Source organism: Sinocyclocheilus grahami, unplaced genomic scaffold (genome assembly GCF_001515645.1).
Source record: "Sinocyclocheilus grahami isolate Dianchi unplaced genomic scaffold, SAMN03320097.WGS_v1.1 scaffold893.1, whole genome shotgun sequence".
NCBI lineage: Eukaryota > Metazoa > Chordata > Actinopteri > Cypriniformes > Cyprinidae > Sinocyclocheilus > Sinocyclocheilus grahami.
The window spans coordinates 86802-101925 of NW_015506072.1; the positions used below are offsets into that span (position 1 = coordinate 86802).

A 15124-nucleotide genomic window follows, 5' to 3' on the forward strand; every position below is an offset into this window, starting at 1 on the left:
TTTCAAATGCTCTTAATTAGGGTTGCCCCCTAATAGTCGGCTAATTGTTAGTCGACCAAAATTTTATTAGTCACAGAAAAGAAAAAAAATCCACAGGCGAAGTCACGCAGTCCATGACAGACAGATCATTAATGGCTGGTCTATGGCAGAGGTCCCCAACCACCGGGTCATGACCCACTATCGGGCCGTGGAAGAATTGCTACCGGGTCACACGAACGTTCTAGTAAAAATGTGTATAGATATGATGCTTTTATTTATTGCGCGTTAATGATTGTTACAATTATTCTGTGTTTATCGTTGTATGCAATTGATATGGAGTAGCAATTTGACGATTTCATGTTAAATTAGTAAATTAATGATTGCTCTGATCGGTCATATATTAGGGATTAAACGGAGCACAGTTGATCCATGATATGTACAGATGAGACCCCACAGTTCGGAACTATTCTCTAGCCGCTGCACCGCCATATTGGTAATCCCCACTATTCCCATACATTCCATTGAATTAATAGGAAAGCGTACAAATTTAATGAGAAAACATCACCTAACAAGTCAGTGTTTTTAAATCTGAAGTATCCCTGTACATTCTTACAATGCAATCACTAGGCATGTAAGCGGAGGCCAGCGGTAGGTGCTGTGCAGGTAAACCTCACTCCCCTGATCTCAAGAGACGCACTAGCGACTGACGTTAGTGGCTGCAGTTTTTAGCCTCCTTGTTAGTGCGTCCGCCTCCCATGCCGGAGACCCACTCGGAGCGAGAACGAGGTGTGGCGGTGAGGACCCGGGAGAGAGGGGTTACATTGGTGCCGTGACCCAGATGGGAGTGATGCTAAGGGGGGTGAGTTTAACGGAGGCCAGCGGTAGGTGCTGTGCAGGTAAACCTCAATCCCCTGATCTCAAGAGACGCATTAGCGACTTACGCTAGTGGCTGCAGTTTTTAGCCTCCTTGTTAGTGCGTCCGCCTCCCATGCCGGAGTCCCACTCGGAGCGAGAACGAGGTGTGGCAGTGAGGACCCGGGAGAGAGGGGTTACATTGGTGCCGTGACCCAGATGGGAGTGAGGCTAAGGGGGGTGAGTTTAACGGAGGCCAGCGGTAGGTGCTGTGCAGGTAAACCTCAATCCCCTGATCTCAAGAGACGCATTAGCGACTTACGCTAGTGGCTGCAGTTTTTAGCCTCCTTGTTAGTGCGTCCGCCTCCCATGCCGGAGACCCACTCGGAGCGAGAACGAGGTGTGGCGGTGAGGACCCGGGAGAGAGGGGTTTCATTGGTGCCGTGACCCGGATGGGAGTGAGGCTAAGGGGGGTGAGTGTAACGGAGGCCAGCGGTAGGTGCTGTGCAGGTAAACCTCAATCCCCTGATCTCAAGAGACGCATTAGCGACTGACGCTAGTGGCTGCAGTTTTTAGCCTCCTTGTTAGTGCGTCCGCCTCCCATGCCGGAGACCCACTCGGAGCGAGAACGAGGTGTGGCGGTGAGGACCCGGGGGAGAGGGGTTACATTGGTGCCGTGACCCTGATGGGAATGAAGTTTAGGGGGGTAAATGTAACGGAATTTAGCGTGCTTGTTAGATCACACGCCTCCCATTCCTGAGATGTCGGTTTAAATCCCAACTGGAATGGTACAAATAGCACTTACCTTATTTATTTGTTGTATATGTGTCAGTTACACTAACTTCGCATAGCATTCCCTGTTGAAAAAACCAGCATATGCTGGTTAGGTATGTTTTGAAGCATGGTTGGTTTAAGCTGGTTCTTAGCTGGTCATGTGCTGGTCCTAAGCAATTAGCTCCTGCTCAGGACCAGCACATGACCAGCTTAAACCAGCTCAAACCAGCAGCCATGCTTCAAAACATACCTAACCACATTTCAATTGCGTTACTGTCTATGCAAGGTCAGCTCTCGGATCCCATCAAAAATATCTTAATTTGTGTTCCGAAGATGAACGAAGGTCTTACGGGTTTGAAACGACACGAGGGGGAGTAATTAATGACAGAATTTACATTTTTGGGTGAACTAACCCTTTAACCTCATTCTTTTGTCTCGATACATAAAGAAACATTTGCACTGATGGGCAAACACAATGGCCTGATTTTGTAAATGTTACCTATCACACCTGGATTAATACATTGGTTTGTGCAGTTTTATGCTGTCCCATCGCAAAGTCACGTCTTTTTTTGATGCGCATTAAGGAACTTATTCGGTAAAAGTGTTTCCATCATAGTTTATGTGCATGTTTTCTCACCGGATAAGTAATTTATCCTACTTAGTTGAGCGCATACGGTTTTTTATGCGCATTTTTAGAATTTATGCGCATCTTGGCATTTTATTTTATGCGATATACCAAAATGCACATAAAAATAGGCTGAGGGAAACATAGCCATTGAGCTGGTGCCTATTACACAAAATAATTGTTTATTTAGGCTATTAACTTTATTTCTACATATTGTGACATGTCATAACAAATGTCCAAATACACCAAGTAAAACCACTTTAATTATGACACTCATCAAATATATTGTTAATTTCTGTAGAGCTGGACATTTTAATAAGGATCAAATGAGTGAGTTCAGCTTTGAGAATAAAAACCAACCTGTTTGTTCCTCAGTATCTTCATGTTTGACTCTGAATGCTTCTTCAATCTTCAGGTCTTCACTCTCCTCTTTAATAAACTCCATCTTTATAATAGCGAGCCACGTGGATCTCAGCTGATGAAGGAGTTTTTCTGTCTGTTTGAACACTTTGTCCCATTTAATAAAAAGAGAATAATTAATAGAAAGAAAAACAATCAGCTCCCTAGTTCAGTAGTCTGCACACTGGTGAGGGAGTCAGTCAGAGAGAGAGTTAATGACCTTAAATCACCTGATGAGACAAAAAATAGCATTCAAATTAATAAAAGGACACATAATATATGAGGTTCTTAATAAAGTTTGTATTTAGTATTTGCTGATTTGTAAATCAGACTTTTATTTAGATTACACTTTCATGAACACATTTTCAGTTGGTTTGTAAAAGTTGTCATGATTGTGTTATTGTTCTCGTTGTTTTGAGCAGCAGTGACTCGTCAGCGAGCGGCAATTCGAAACGGATTCAAGCAACTGATTCAAATGACTCGATAAAGTTTCAAAAAGAAGCTCAGTTTCTCCATCACTACTTGCTAGCGACTGAATTTGTTCATTATAAACTGGTTCACGATGCAGGGAAGTCGCAGCTTTTCAGTTACTCGTGTTCAGATGCACTTTATCCACACAAAATAACCTTCATTAAGATCTCTAGATAAAGCATTACAGTGTTAAACCTTCTCCTTCTGGTTTATGCATCCAAAGTGTTAGCCTGCGTCCCAATGTGCACACTATACATCCTAAATTATACACGATATTAGTCATTTTCAATACTATTTAGGGTGGATAGTATGCACATTGGGATGCAGGGATATAAACTCGGTATAATTCATTTCATAAATAGTTAAAATCACACACCTTTCTTCAGCCAAATCACAGACGCAGGAGCGCGGCGCATCCTTATGACCTCACATCGCCACGCCAAAATAAAAGTTTTGTCCACATGCCAAAGAATAGAATTCATAGAACTTTACATTAGAAAACAAATATCAGATATGGGTTGAATCGCAGAGCTATCAAAAAAACCCAAAGCTATTAATACAATTAATCTTTATTTTTAAAAGCGGTGTGTCTTGTTTCTAAATGTACTGCGAATTGCTCTCAATTCATGATCACCTACAGAGCATTTGTGATATTCTCAGTCAATGAGAAATTCCAGTATCTTGATCTTCATAATTACAAAGGTTTGGAAAGAACTTCTGAAGTCATAAAGCAAGGCTGCCCAAACTCGGTTCTGGAGGGTCGGTGTCCTGCAGAGTTTAGCTCCAACTTGCCTCAACACACCTGCTGGTAAGTTTCTAGTATGCCTAGTAAGAGCTTGATTAGCTGCTTCAGGTGTGTTTAATTGGGGTTGGAGCTAAACTCTGCAGGACACCGGCCCTCCAGGACCGAGTGTGGGCACCTCTGCAATAAACAGATCAAAAATTAAATATGTGGTTGTACAGAGATCTAACTATTTCATTTATTAACCGAAACTCACACATGGCGACCGTTACACAGAATGCAAGAGATTGGCATTTTCTACACTCCTCGCTCTTCACATACTGCCACACTAGTTTTAAGTCATGTTTCCAGTGTTTACGTTATTTTGCTGATTGATCATTTTGAACAGACCCATCTTTCAACATATTTTCACGCTTGAATAGACAAATGCACACAGAGTTATGTCAAAATGTCTGTTTTGGCCAGTATTCATTCACGTAAAACCAGCGGATTGTGTCTTAATTTAAGCTTTCTGTTCAAACAGTCAAAGTCAGTTGTAATCCTTCACAGTCGTGGACATTTAATATAATCCACTCTAACCAAATACAGCTTAAATCTGATTTACAGCCCTAATATTCTGGGGAGAAACTGAGATGCAATAAGATGGATATTTACATTGTCAGGATTCAGTTTCAGTTAATAAATGAAATCGTTAGAATTGAAAGCACGGAAAGCTTTTCAAAAAATATGAATGGTTATAATAGCTTTGGGCTTTTGATAGCCCTGCCATTCATCTCATAATCTGTTATTTATATTTGTTTTCTAATGTAAAATTATATGAATTCTACTCTTCAGCGTGTGGACAAGACTTTTATTTTGGTCTGGAGATGTGACGTCACAGAATGTATAATTGGGTGATAGTCTTCTTATTTAGTAGAAGAATTGAAATAAGGGTTGATAAGGAGACTCGGGTATGCACTTTGTAGAGACAGTAAATAGATAAAAATCTAAATGCAGGAAAATCAATAATATCTAGGGTTGGGGAGCAACTAGGTCTTCATTGAGGAATATATAGTGGGCTCTTATGAGATGTGGTTGTATAGCTTAACTAGACATAGAAGAAGCTCAAGCCTTAAGAATATGCAGTGGAGCACTCAAAACACGTCCAGTCGCAGCTATACAGTTCGAAACTGGGAAGATGCACTGCTGTTGGGCGGTTTTAACATTCACGTTTGCTGTGCTTCTAAACCATACTCTGCAGAAGTACTTTTGACTTTTCTCAGTGGGTTTCTGGTCCAACACATATCCGTGGTCATACCCTTGATTTGATTTTAACCCATGGCTTTTCTATTTCAAACATTGAAATCAGCAGTTATTTTTCTGATCACAGGCCGGTTCTTTGTACCGTCCCTCTTGCGGGCCGAATCCTCAGAAATCCATCGCTCTTACTCAACGTTCTAGGGAAGAACTTTCTGTAGCCAACCGTGAAGTCTGCAACTCATTGGAGTTGGACTCCACTCTGCTTAATCTGGACGCTGATGCACATCTTAAAGGGGTCATGTGATGTTGCTAAAAAGAACATTATTTTGTGTATTTGGTGTAATGCAATGTGTTTATGCGGTTTAAAGTTTAAAAAACACATTATTTTCCACATACTGTACATTATTGTTTCTCCTCTATGCCCCGCCTTTCTGAAATGCGTTGATTTTTACAAAGCTCATCGGTCTGAAAGCGAGGTGTGCTGTGATTGGCCAGCTGTCCAGTGTGTTGTGATTGGCCGAATACCTCAAGCGTGTGACGGAAATGTTACGCCCCTCACCATACATTTATTGTTGGGTTAACTAATTGGTTTTGTGTCGCTCGATCCAGAGCCACTAAACAAAATCTGCCTAAACACAACATGTCAGAATGCTATCAACAATACCATATTATAGTATAATAATCAAATAATAGAAATGTGTGTGTGTGTGTGCGTGTAGAAACCCTTTAAATCACAGTAAACTGTAGTGTATTGTAGTATAATATACCCTATATTTGTAGAAAACTTAGATCAGTATTGGATGAAGTACTTTGTTTATAATTCTATGGTTGTTATATTACCACAGCAACTATAGAATTACCACAACAAATTAATTCAAGTACTTTACTATAGTAAGGTTCAAAAACACAATAGTGTTTACTCTAAGTTACTATAGTATTTTTCCATTGGGAAACACATTAAAGTTCTGTCTCTAAGACAGAATCTCGCCTTCTTTCATTTGTAGCTCTTAATATTTTCAACGCACCATTGGACAACATTTGTTTAAATATGTATTTCACCAATAAGTCGACTCTAAATGTGCATTTGTTGTAGTTTAGACAGCGGCGTGATGACAGGACTTTTATTTTGGTGTTGTGGTGTGACGTCACAAGCCCGCGCCGCGCTCCTGCGTCTGTCGAGATTCGGCTGAAGAAAGGTTTGTGGTGTGTTTTTAAGCATTTGAAAGCGTTTAAATCAATGCGAGACGTTAATGAAATTTCATAATTTTACAAACAACGTAAAATTGTTTCGTTATGGATGAAGTAAACGATGTGATATTTGATCTAACATTAATAAATAAGCGGTATTTTAATGCGTAAACCGCAGGAGTAACAAAGGCTGCGTCTCATTTTGCTCCCTCTGTAGTGAATCAGTTTATACTCACTGATGAGAGAAACATCGCTTTATGAAACACAACAGCTAGGCTAACTAGCTTCCCAAAATGATTCAGTGATTAGTAGCGCAAACACAACAAACAATGCAATTTTTTTTTACAAAAAAAGTAGATATCTATTAATTATAGTAAGTATTAAATGTGCAAATAACAACATTATTAGGGTGCCAACTTCAGAAAAGGAAAATAAGGGACGCTACCTTGTTTATGATACGCTTAACCTTGGCTTAATATTATAGCTATAAAATTGGATTTTTCTGATCATTATGATGTGTTTTGGCTGCTTTCATTTTTAAATTGAATTAAATGCTTATTTCAGAGATGTAATTCCACATTTCAGCTCTAGAGTAATCTCTCTGCTGGTCATCACTCAGAAACATCTGCAACATATTAATTAGCTTACATGGTTATGAAATTTAACTAAAAATAACCGGCAGGGATTGATCTGGGAAGGTTACTAGAATGGTTTTTATTTGGTTCCCAAAAATAACCATAGGGGATCGTTCTGCAGCATATGCTGGTTAGGTATGTTTTGATGCTGGTTTAAGCTGGTCCTTTGCTGGCTTAAGTTGGTCCTTTGCCAGCAGACCAACTTAAACCAGCAAAGGACCAGCTTAAACCAGCAAAGGACCAGCTTAGACCAGCAAAGGACCAGCTTAAACCAGCATAGACCAGCAAAGGACCAGCCTAAACCAGCAAAGGACCAGCATAAACCAGCAAAGGGCCAGCAATGGACCAGCTTAAACCAGCAAAGGACCAGCATAGACCAGCAAAGGACCAGCATAGACCAGCAAAGGACCAGCATAGACCAGCAAAGGACCAGCATAGACTAGCAAAGGACCAGCATAGACTAGCAAAGGACCATCTTAAACCAGCAAAAGGACCATCTTAAACCAGCAAAAGGACCAGCTTAAACCAGCAAAGGACCAGCTTAAACCAGCAAAGGACCAGCTTAAACCAGCAAAGGACCAGCTTAAACCAGCAAAGGACCAGCTTAAACCAGCAAAGGACCAGCTTAAACCAGCAAAGGACCAGCTTAAACCAGCAAAGGACCAGCTTAAACCAGCAAAGGACCAGCTTAAACCAGCAAAGGACCAGCTTAAACCAGCAAAGGACCAGCTTAAACCAGCAAAGGACCAGCTTAAACCAGCAAAGGACCAGCTTAAACCAGCAAAGGACCAGCTTAAACCAGCAAAGGACCAGCTTAAACCAGCAAAGGACCAGCTTAAACCAGCAAAGGACCAGCTTAAACCAGCAAAGGACCAGCTTAAACCAGCAAAGGACCAGCTTAAACCAGCAAAGGACCAGCTTAAACCAGCAAAGGACCAGCTTAAACCAGCAAAGGACCAGCTTAAACCAGCAAAGGACCAGCTTAAACCAGCAAAGGACCAGCTTAAACCAGCAAAGGACCAGCTTAAACCAGCAAAGGACCAGCTTAAACCAGCAAAGGACCAGCTTAAACCAGCAAAGGACCAGCTTAAACCAGCAAAGGACCAGCTTAAACCAGCAAAGGACCAGCTTAAACCAGCAAAGGACCAGCTTAAACCAGCAAAGGACCAGCTTAAACCAGCAAAGGACCAGCTTAAACCAGCAAAGGACCAGCTTAAACCAGCAAAGGACCAGCTTAAACCAGCAAAGGACCAGCTTAAACCAGCAAAGGACCAGCTTAAACCAGCAAAGGACCAGCTTAAACCAGCAAAGGACCAGCTTAAACCAGCAAAGGACCAGCTTAAACCAGCAAAGGACCAGCTTAAACCAGCAAAGGACCAGCTTAAACCAGCAAAGGACCAGCTTAAACCAGCAAAGGACCAGCTTAAACCAGCAAAGGACCAGCTTAAACCAGCAAAGGACCAGCTTAAACCAGCAAAGGACCAGCTTAAACCAGCAAAGGACCAGCTTAAACCAGCAAAGGACCAGCTTAAACCAGCAAAGGACCAGCTTAAACCAGCAAAGGACCAGCTTAAACCAGCAAAGGACCAGCTTAAACCAGCAAAGGACCAGCTTAAACCAGCAAAGGACCAGCTTAAACCAGCAAAGGACCAGCTTAAACCAGCAAAAGGACCAGCATTAACCAGCAAAAGGACCAGCATTAACCAGCATTAACCAGCAAAAGGACCAACTTAAACCAGCTAAAGGACCAGCATAAACCAGCAAAGGACCAGCATAAACCAGCAAAGGACCAGCATAAACCAGCAAAGGACCAGCATAAACCAGCAAAGCACCAGCATAAACCAGCAAAGGACCAACTTAAACCAGCAAAGGACCAACTTAAACCAGCAAAGGACCAACTTAAACCAGCATCCCAGCGTCAAAGCATACCTAACCAGCATATGCTGTTTTTTTTTAACCGGGTTTATTACTGCAAATATGGGGAAAAACTACATTTCATATGGCTTTCCTTAAATACGAGACAATACCGTATCATGGTATTGATACGGAAAGGTTGGCAACCCTAATCTAATACCAAATGCAAAACATGCTGATGTTTTTTGTTTAATTAGGTGATTTAAGGCCATTAACTCTCAGTCTGGTTCACTTAGCAGTGCAGTAACTAGGGTGCAGATTGAGACGCACCCAGAGATTTAGTTTGCATATATTATTGGTTTTCTTAATTATTCTCATCTTAAACAGGATAAAGTGTCCAAACACACAGAAAGACTCCTGCTGAAGCTGAGATCCACGTGACACTATAATAACGATGGCGTTTTTTAAAGAGGAGAGTGACGACATAAGGATTGAAGAAACGTTCAGTCTGAAACCTGAAGATGCTGAGGAACAAACAGGTTGGTTTTCATTCTCAAAGCTAAACTCACTCATTTGATCCTTATTAAAATATCCATCTCTACTGAAATGAATGATATTTCTGAAGAATGTCATACTAGCGTCCTAATTGAAGTTGTTTTATTTGACATGGAGTGGGTCCTCGTGCTGACCAGACAAATACCACACAAAATGTCAAAAGGACTGTTTTTGGCAAGTGACTATATAAATCTTAAAAGAGCTAAAACGTCCTACATGACCGTAAAGAACAAGGAGAAAATGGCATTTGTATCAGATCCACGTGCAACAGATTTTAAAGAGACAGCACTGCTTTTATGCTGTATGCGAGACTTTGTCTCATCCACACAAAGCCAGAGCTTTCCATATCCGCTCTTTTTTTCCCCTCATTCTTCTGTAAACATGGCTTCGTCTCAAGAATAGGGATGGGCATATTTGGCAATTTCTTATTTTGATCATCGATATGTTTCAAAAATGAAAACATGAACGCGTGATTAGATTATGATGCAGCAATGTTATTAAAAAAAAGAAGCATAGGAATTGCTGCCTGAGGTGAAGCTGACGAGTGACTTTATGCCAATAAACTAACGCCTGTTTATGACACATCCTATGATATTAATCAGATAACTTGGATATATAACATAGACATAATATTACAACTTGTTTCTGCACAAAAGGATGCAAAGAGCTCCTGTCGTGATGGGTTTTCATGACAGTGCGCTGAAACACAGGCAAGGAAAGCAAACAGAATTTACTATAAATTTCACATTTTATAAAGTTCCCTTTATAATGCTTATGGCAGATTTGTGCTATATTTCCATCTACATTATCAAGTGATATCTGAAAACGCCTGCACGATTTCAATGCATACGAAAACTATTTTAATTGAAGTATGCCTACTGTTGAACAAATATGACGAAAAAAGCACTGCAGCATTATAATGTCAGTATTTTTTTAAAAGAAACATCTAAAAGCTATGTGAGCATCTCAACTCAGTCAAAATCAGCATGAAACTAAACACTGGTAATATACAGCGCGTTAATTAATTTTAATATCCCAACGCATCCTATATTAGATTAATCAGATAAGTATGTAGCTAACATGCTGTGGCCAGCTAAACAATCTGAGCTCAGGGTGCCGCCCAAAGTCAAGTCAAGTCACCTTTATTTATATAAGTTTGGGAGCCAAATGCGAACAAGCTCTACCTCCTTTAGTGGACTTTGCTATCCTAGGTACTACCAAAAGTCCAGAGTTTTGTGACCTTAGGGAGCGTGATGGATTGTAGCGTGGTAGACGACTAGTTAGGTACGCAGGAGCTAACCCATTAAGGGCCTTATAGGCAAGTAATAATATTTTGTAACTGATACGGAACTTAACAGGTAGCCAGTGCAGAGACTGTAAAATTGGGGTAATATGATCATATTTTCTTGACCTGGTAAGGACTCTAGCCGCTGCATTTTGGACTACCTGTAGCTTGTTTATTGAAGACGCAGGACTGTGTCTGCCAAAAGTGCTGCTATAACCAATCATTTTCATGATCGATCATCGCTGTGATTTCATAAAAGCCTTATTTTTATGCTTTTTTTTTCGTAGCAAAAAAAAAACACTTATTTAACATTTTAATAAACTTTAATAATAACACTTTAGTCTTAAGGGCAGGTTGGCATTCAGAAGTATCAGATGCCTCAGCTTGGATGTGCTGATGAGATTTCTCCCCTCTGTGATTATTTGTCCTGTTTTTGAGAAGACCCTCTCTGAGGGGGCCAATGTTTCAACAAATTGCAACATTTTTTATAACACTAAATTAAAAAATTGCTTACCAACACACAAACCATTCACAATTGCTTAATTGGCCTAAAATAGAAGGCTCCGGTTGAAGAGTCGGTTCTCCCCGACAGGAGTCGGCTCTTCTCGTTCGCTACAAAGAATCGGCTCTTGGAGCCGGCTCGTTCGTGAACGACGCATCACTAAAAGCTAATAGGCTCAGTAGCTTCTGCAGAACAAACGCAAGCATGTAGTCTGCCATTGACATCATCGTTTCACAAATTATACGGATTGGCTGTACACACGAAAATGCAAAGGTGTCGTTTTCAGATTGATCCACTCTGGGGCCTGGTTTTAAAAAATAGCGGTTTCACGCTCCCAAAAAGCCGGATCTGTCTGAACAAAACGTTTCTCTGTGTGGACAGGGCCAAAGTCGGATATTGAGAAAATTCTATTTGAATTGTTCCACTTCCAACTTTAACGAGTTCCAGTGAATCACACGTCGCGTTCACATGTTGCCCACATGATATTGCCACGACACAAAGAGAGTGTTATGTGTTTTTGTATCAATTAGAGCAAAAACAAAGCAAACAAAACAAAATGCTGCCGTTCGTTTTGAAAACAGTTGACAAAAAGAAATTTAAAGGGCGAGTTCACCCAAAAATGAAAATTAGGCTGCGTTTCACTCACCCCCGATGCATCCTAGGTATATATGACTTTCTTCTTTCAGACGAATCCAGTCGGAGTTATATTAAAAATGGTCTTTGATCTTTCAAGCTCTATCGTTGCACTCAGCGGGTGTTGCATTGCTTCTGTCCAAAAGACGTGAAATAATGAATATGGATTTCTTACAAAAACGCATAGATTCGCTACAGGAGGCCTTTGTTCACCCCCTGGAGCCGTGTGAGACACTTTTTAAAAAAATTTTTTTTTTTATGGAAGGGTGCTTTTTATTTCCCGTCTTTTGGACAGAAGCAATGCAACACCCGCTGAGTTCAACGATAGAGCTTGAAAGATCAAAGACCATTTTTAATATAACTACGACTGGATTCGTCTGAAAGAAGAAAGTCATATACACCTAGGATGCATCGGGGGTGAGTAAAACGCAGCCTAATTTTCATTTTGGGGTGAACTAACCCTTTAATGTTAATGTTTTTAAGTTTGACATATGTTAGGGCCACACTATGCTCGCTGGAAGCAGCGATGTCAAATGACGCGCTTCGCTGAGGTCAGGGTTGATCGATTTGCCCCGAGTTCACTTCAAGCCCCGGTTCTGGTAGGTTTTGTCACTCTATGCAAAAACTTGGTGATGCCTCAGTCCACACGTGGTACTCAAATCAAGCAACAACAAAAGACAAGGAATTCAACCAATCAGAGTGCTGGAATGTTTTATCTTGGTTTTGATGTCTGTTGCTTTAAGTCATTAAAGTGCCACTAATCTGTATTTGTCTTTTTTCACTTTAGACCTGATGGTGCTGAAAGAAGAGAGGCAAGAACTGACAACGATAGAAAAGAAAGATCAATATGAGAGACTTGACTTGATGACTGTGGAAACATCTATGCAGTCTGAAGCATCTTCATCACCAAACAAAGTTCAGAAGACCGAATCTGACGGTCGCATCACCTGCCATCTATGTGGAAAGAGTTTAAAACAAAAATATAACCTTCAAATGCACATGATCATTCACACTGGAGAGAAGCCGTTCAAATGCCAAGTGTGTGGAAAGAGATTCCCACGTAGAGAAAACCTTAAACGCCACATGAATAGTCACACTGGAATGAAGCCTTTCATATGCCAACAGTGTGGAGCATGTTTAGCACATAAACAAAGCTTTGAATCCCACATGAAACGTCACACTGGAGAGAAGCCATTCACATGTGATCAGTGTGGAATGAGTTTCATACATAAAGTATCCTTTGATTACCACACGAAGAAAGAATACTCAGGACAGAACGGTTTTACATGTAATCGGTGTGGAGAGAGTTTCAGTTGTAAAGGAAACCTCAAAAATCATACGAGACTTCACACTGGAGAGAATCCTTTTACCTGCAATGTGTGTGGGAATAGCTTCACATATAAAGCACACTTTGATACCCACATGAGAATTCACACTGGAGAGAGGCCTTTTACCTGCAAACTGTGTGGGAAGAGCTTCTCCCGCAACGGATCTCTTAAGATTCACATGGTCGTTCACTCTGGAGAGAAGCCGTTTCCATGTGATCAGTGTGGAAAGTGTTTCAGGCATAAAACAACCCTTGATTCACACATGAAAAGTCACACTGGAGAGAGTCCTCACATCTGCAAATTTTGTGGGAAGAGCTTCTCAAGTAAATCAACCCTTAAAGCCCACACGAGAAATCACACAGGGGAGAAGCCCTTCAACTGCAAACTGTGTGAGAAGAGCTTCACACAAAACGGAAATCTTAAGATTCACATGGCAACTCACACAGGAGAGAAGCCTTTTGTGTGTGCTCAGTGTGGAAAGTGTTATGCACGTGAAACAAACCTTACTTACCACATGAGGATTCACTCAAAAGAGTATAAATGTCATCAGTGTGGACAGAGATTCCCAGACAAGAGACACCTTGGCTGGCATGAAAAAATTCATTCTCGAAAATCGTTCAAGTGCCATGACTGTGGAAAGAGTTTCAGATTTAAAGGAAAATTTACGGAACACATGAGAACCCACACTGGAGAGAAACCCTTCACCTGCACTCACTGTGGAAAGAGTTTCAGTCAGAAAATAAGCCTTCAGGTTCACACGAGGCTTCACACTGGAGAGAAACCTTTCACGTGTCTTCAGTGTAAGAAGAGCTTCACATATAAAAGAGACCTGAACCGTCATTTGCAAACACATTCTGGAAAGAAACGGCAGTGCTCTGCGAGTAGAAAGAGGCTTAGAAAAAGGAGCAGTTTGAAAAATCAAAAGCACGATCGCTCCGTAGGAAGTCCGGAGTTTAATTGCGATCAGTGTAAGAAAACATTTCTTTTGCCATCACACTTACAGATACACCTGAAAAGTCATGCAGATGTGAAACCACATTTGTGTTCTTCGTGTGGAAAGCGTTTTAAATGGCTCAGTAGTTTAAAATGGCACCAGAAAATGCGTATCTGTGTGAAATTGAAGCTACGTTCTCACCGCAGCCGAAAGTGACCCAAATCTGATCATCCACCTTCGTGACCTTTTGCATTCTTCTCCTCTAGATAGACTCTTCTACATTTTAACCGCTGTATATGTGACCGTCTGCTTTGCTATAATTCAATATAATTCAATTTTGGTTTGTCGCAAGACACACCTTTGTGAATATGAAATTCATCTTTGAAACTTTTTACATTCACAAATTTAAAAAATAAACGTCATTATTACAAGTGTCATTATTGTTAGATTAGTTCATTAGTGATGAAACTCAATTATAAAGGCAGAAAATAATGTCATTATCCAGCTTAATCTTTCGTTCTTATCTGAGGGCCTGTTTACACCTGGTCACGTCATGCATTTTCTCTGTTTGGATATCTATCTGATTTTTTAAAACTGTTCCAGTTACACTTGGCCATAAATGTGTCTTCGCAAAATGGATATATCCGATCTTCAGTTCCCGTACTACCGTAGTGACCCGAATATAAGACAATGTTTTTTTCTTGGAAATACATCTGAAAAAACGCGGTGGTCTTATATTTTTGACATGTCAATAATACACCCACAACAATAGGTGGCGCCAAATACACATAAAACCAGTGTGCCATGAAATATGTAATGTAATGCGTGTTGTAAAGATCGCGAGTAAAAACTAAAGAAGCAGAAAAGCTTACAACTGCATGAGTCGTGACTGTCACGTTAGCCTGATGGGACCAAACTCTCTTTGTGATTTTAAAACGTAAAACAGTACCCAGATTTGAAGACTACAGTAAGATTGAACTTCTACTGTTAATAAGATTTTGGTAGGCTACAATAGGGCCTTTCGCACCGCGGGAACCTTTTCATAGTACCAGAACTAATTGTGGAACTACCCACTTTTTGGCGATTTTAGTACCGGACTGCCTTTTTCGAGAACCAAATTAGCTCCTAC

At 40.7% G+C, this 15124-nt stretch overlaps 1 protein-coding gene across 2 annotated transcripts; it reads left to right on the forward strand.

The window, feature by feature from the left end:
- Positions 1-6222: 6222 nt before the first annotated feature.
- Positions 6223-14723, forward strand: LOC107563856 (gastrula zinc finger protein XlCGF57.1-like). Of its 2 annotated transcripts, none has more exons than XM_016248824.1 (3): positions 6223-6277; positions 9146-9297; positions 12521-14723. In XM_016248824.1, the coding sequence occupies exons 2-3, from the start codon at positions 9213-9215 to the stop codon at positions 14209-14211; spliced, it is 1776 nt and encodes a 591-aa protein (XP_016104310.1). In that variant the 5' UTR covers positions 6223-6277; positions 9146-9212; the 3' UTR covers positions 14212-14723. The 2 variants fall into 2 exon arrangements, with proteins under 2 accessions (XP_016104310.1, XP_016104311.1); XM_016248825.1 differs by having other exon boundaries at positions 6267-6284.
- Positions 14724-15124: the final 401 nt, after the last annotated feature.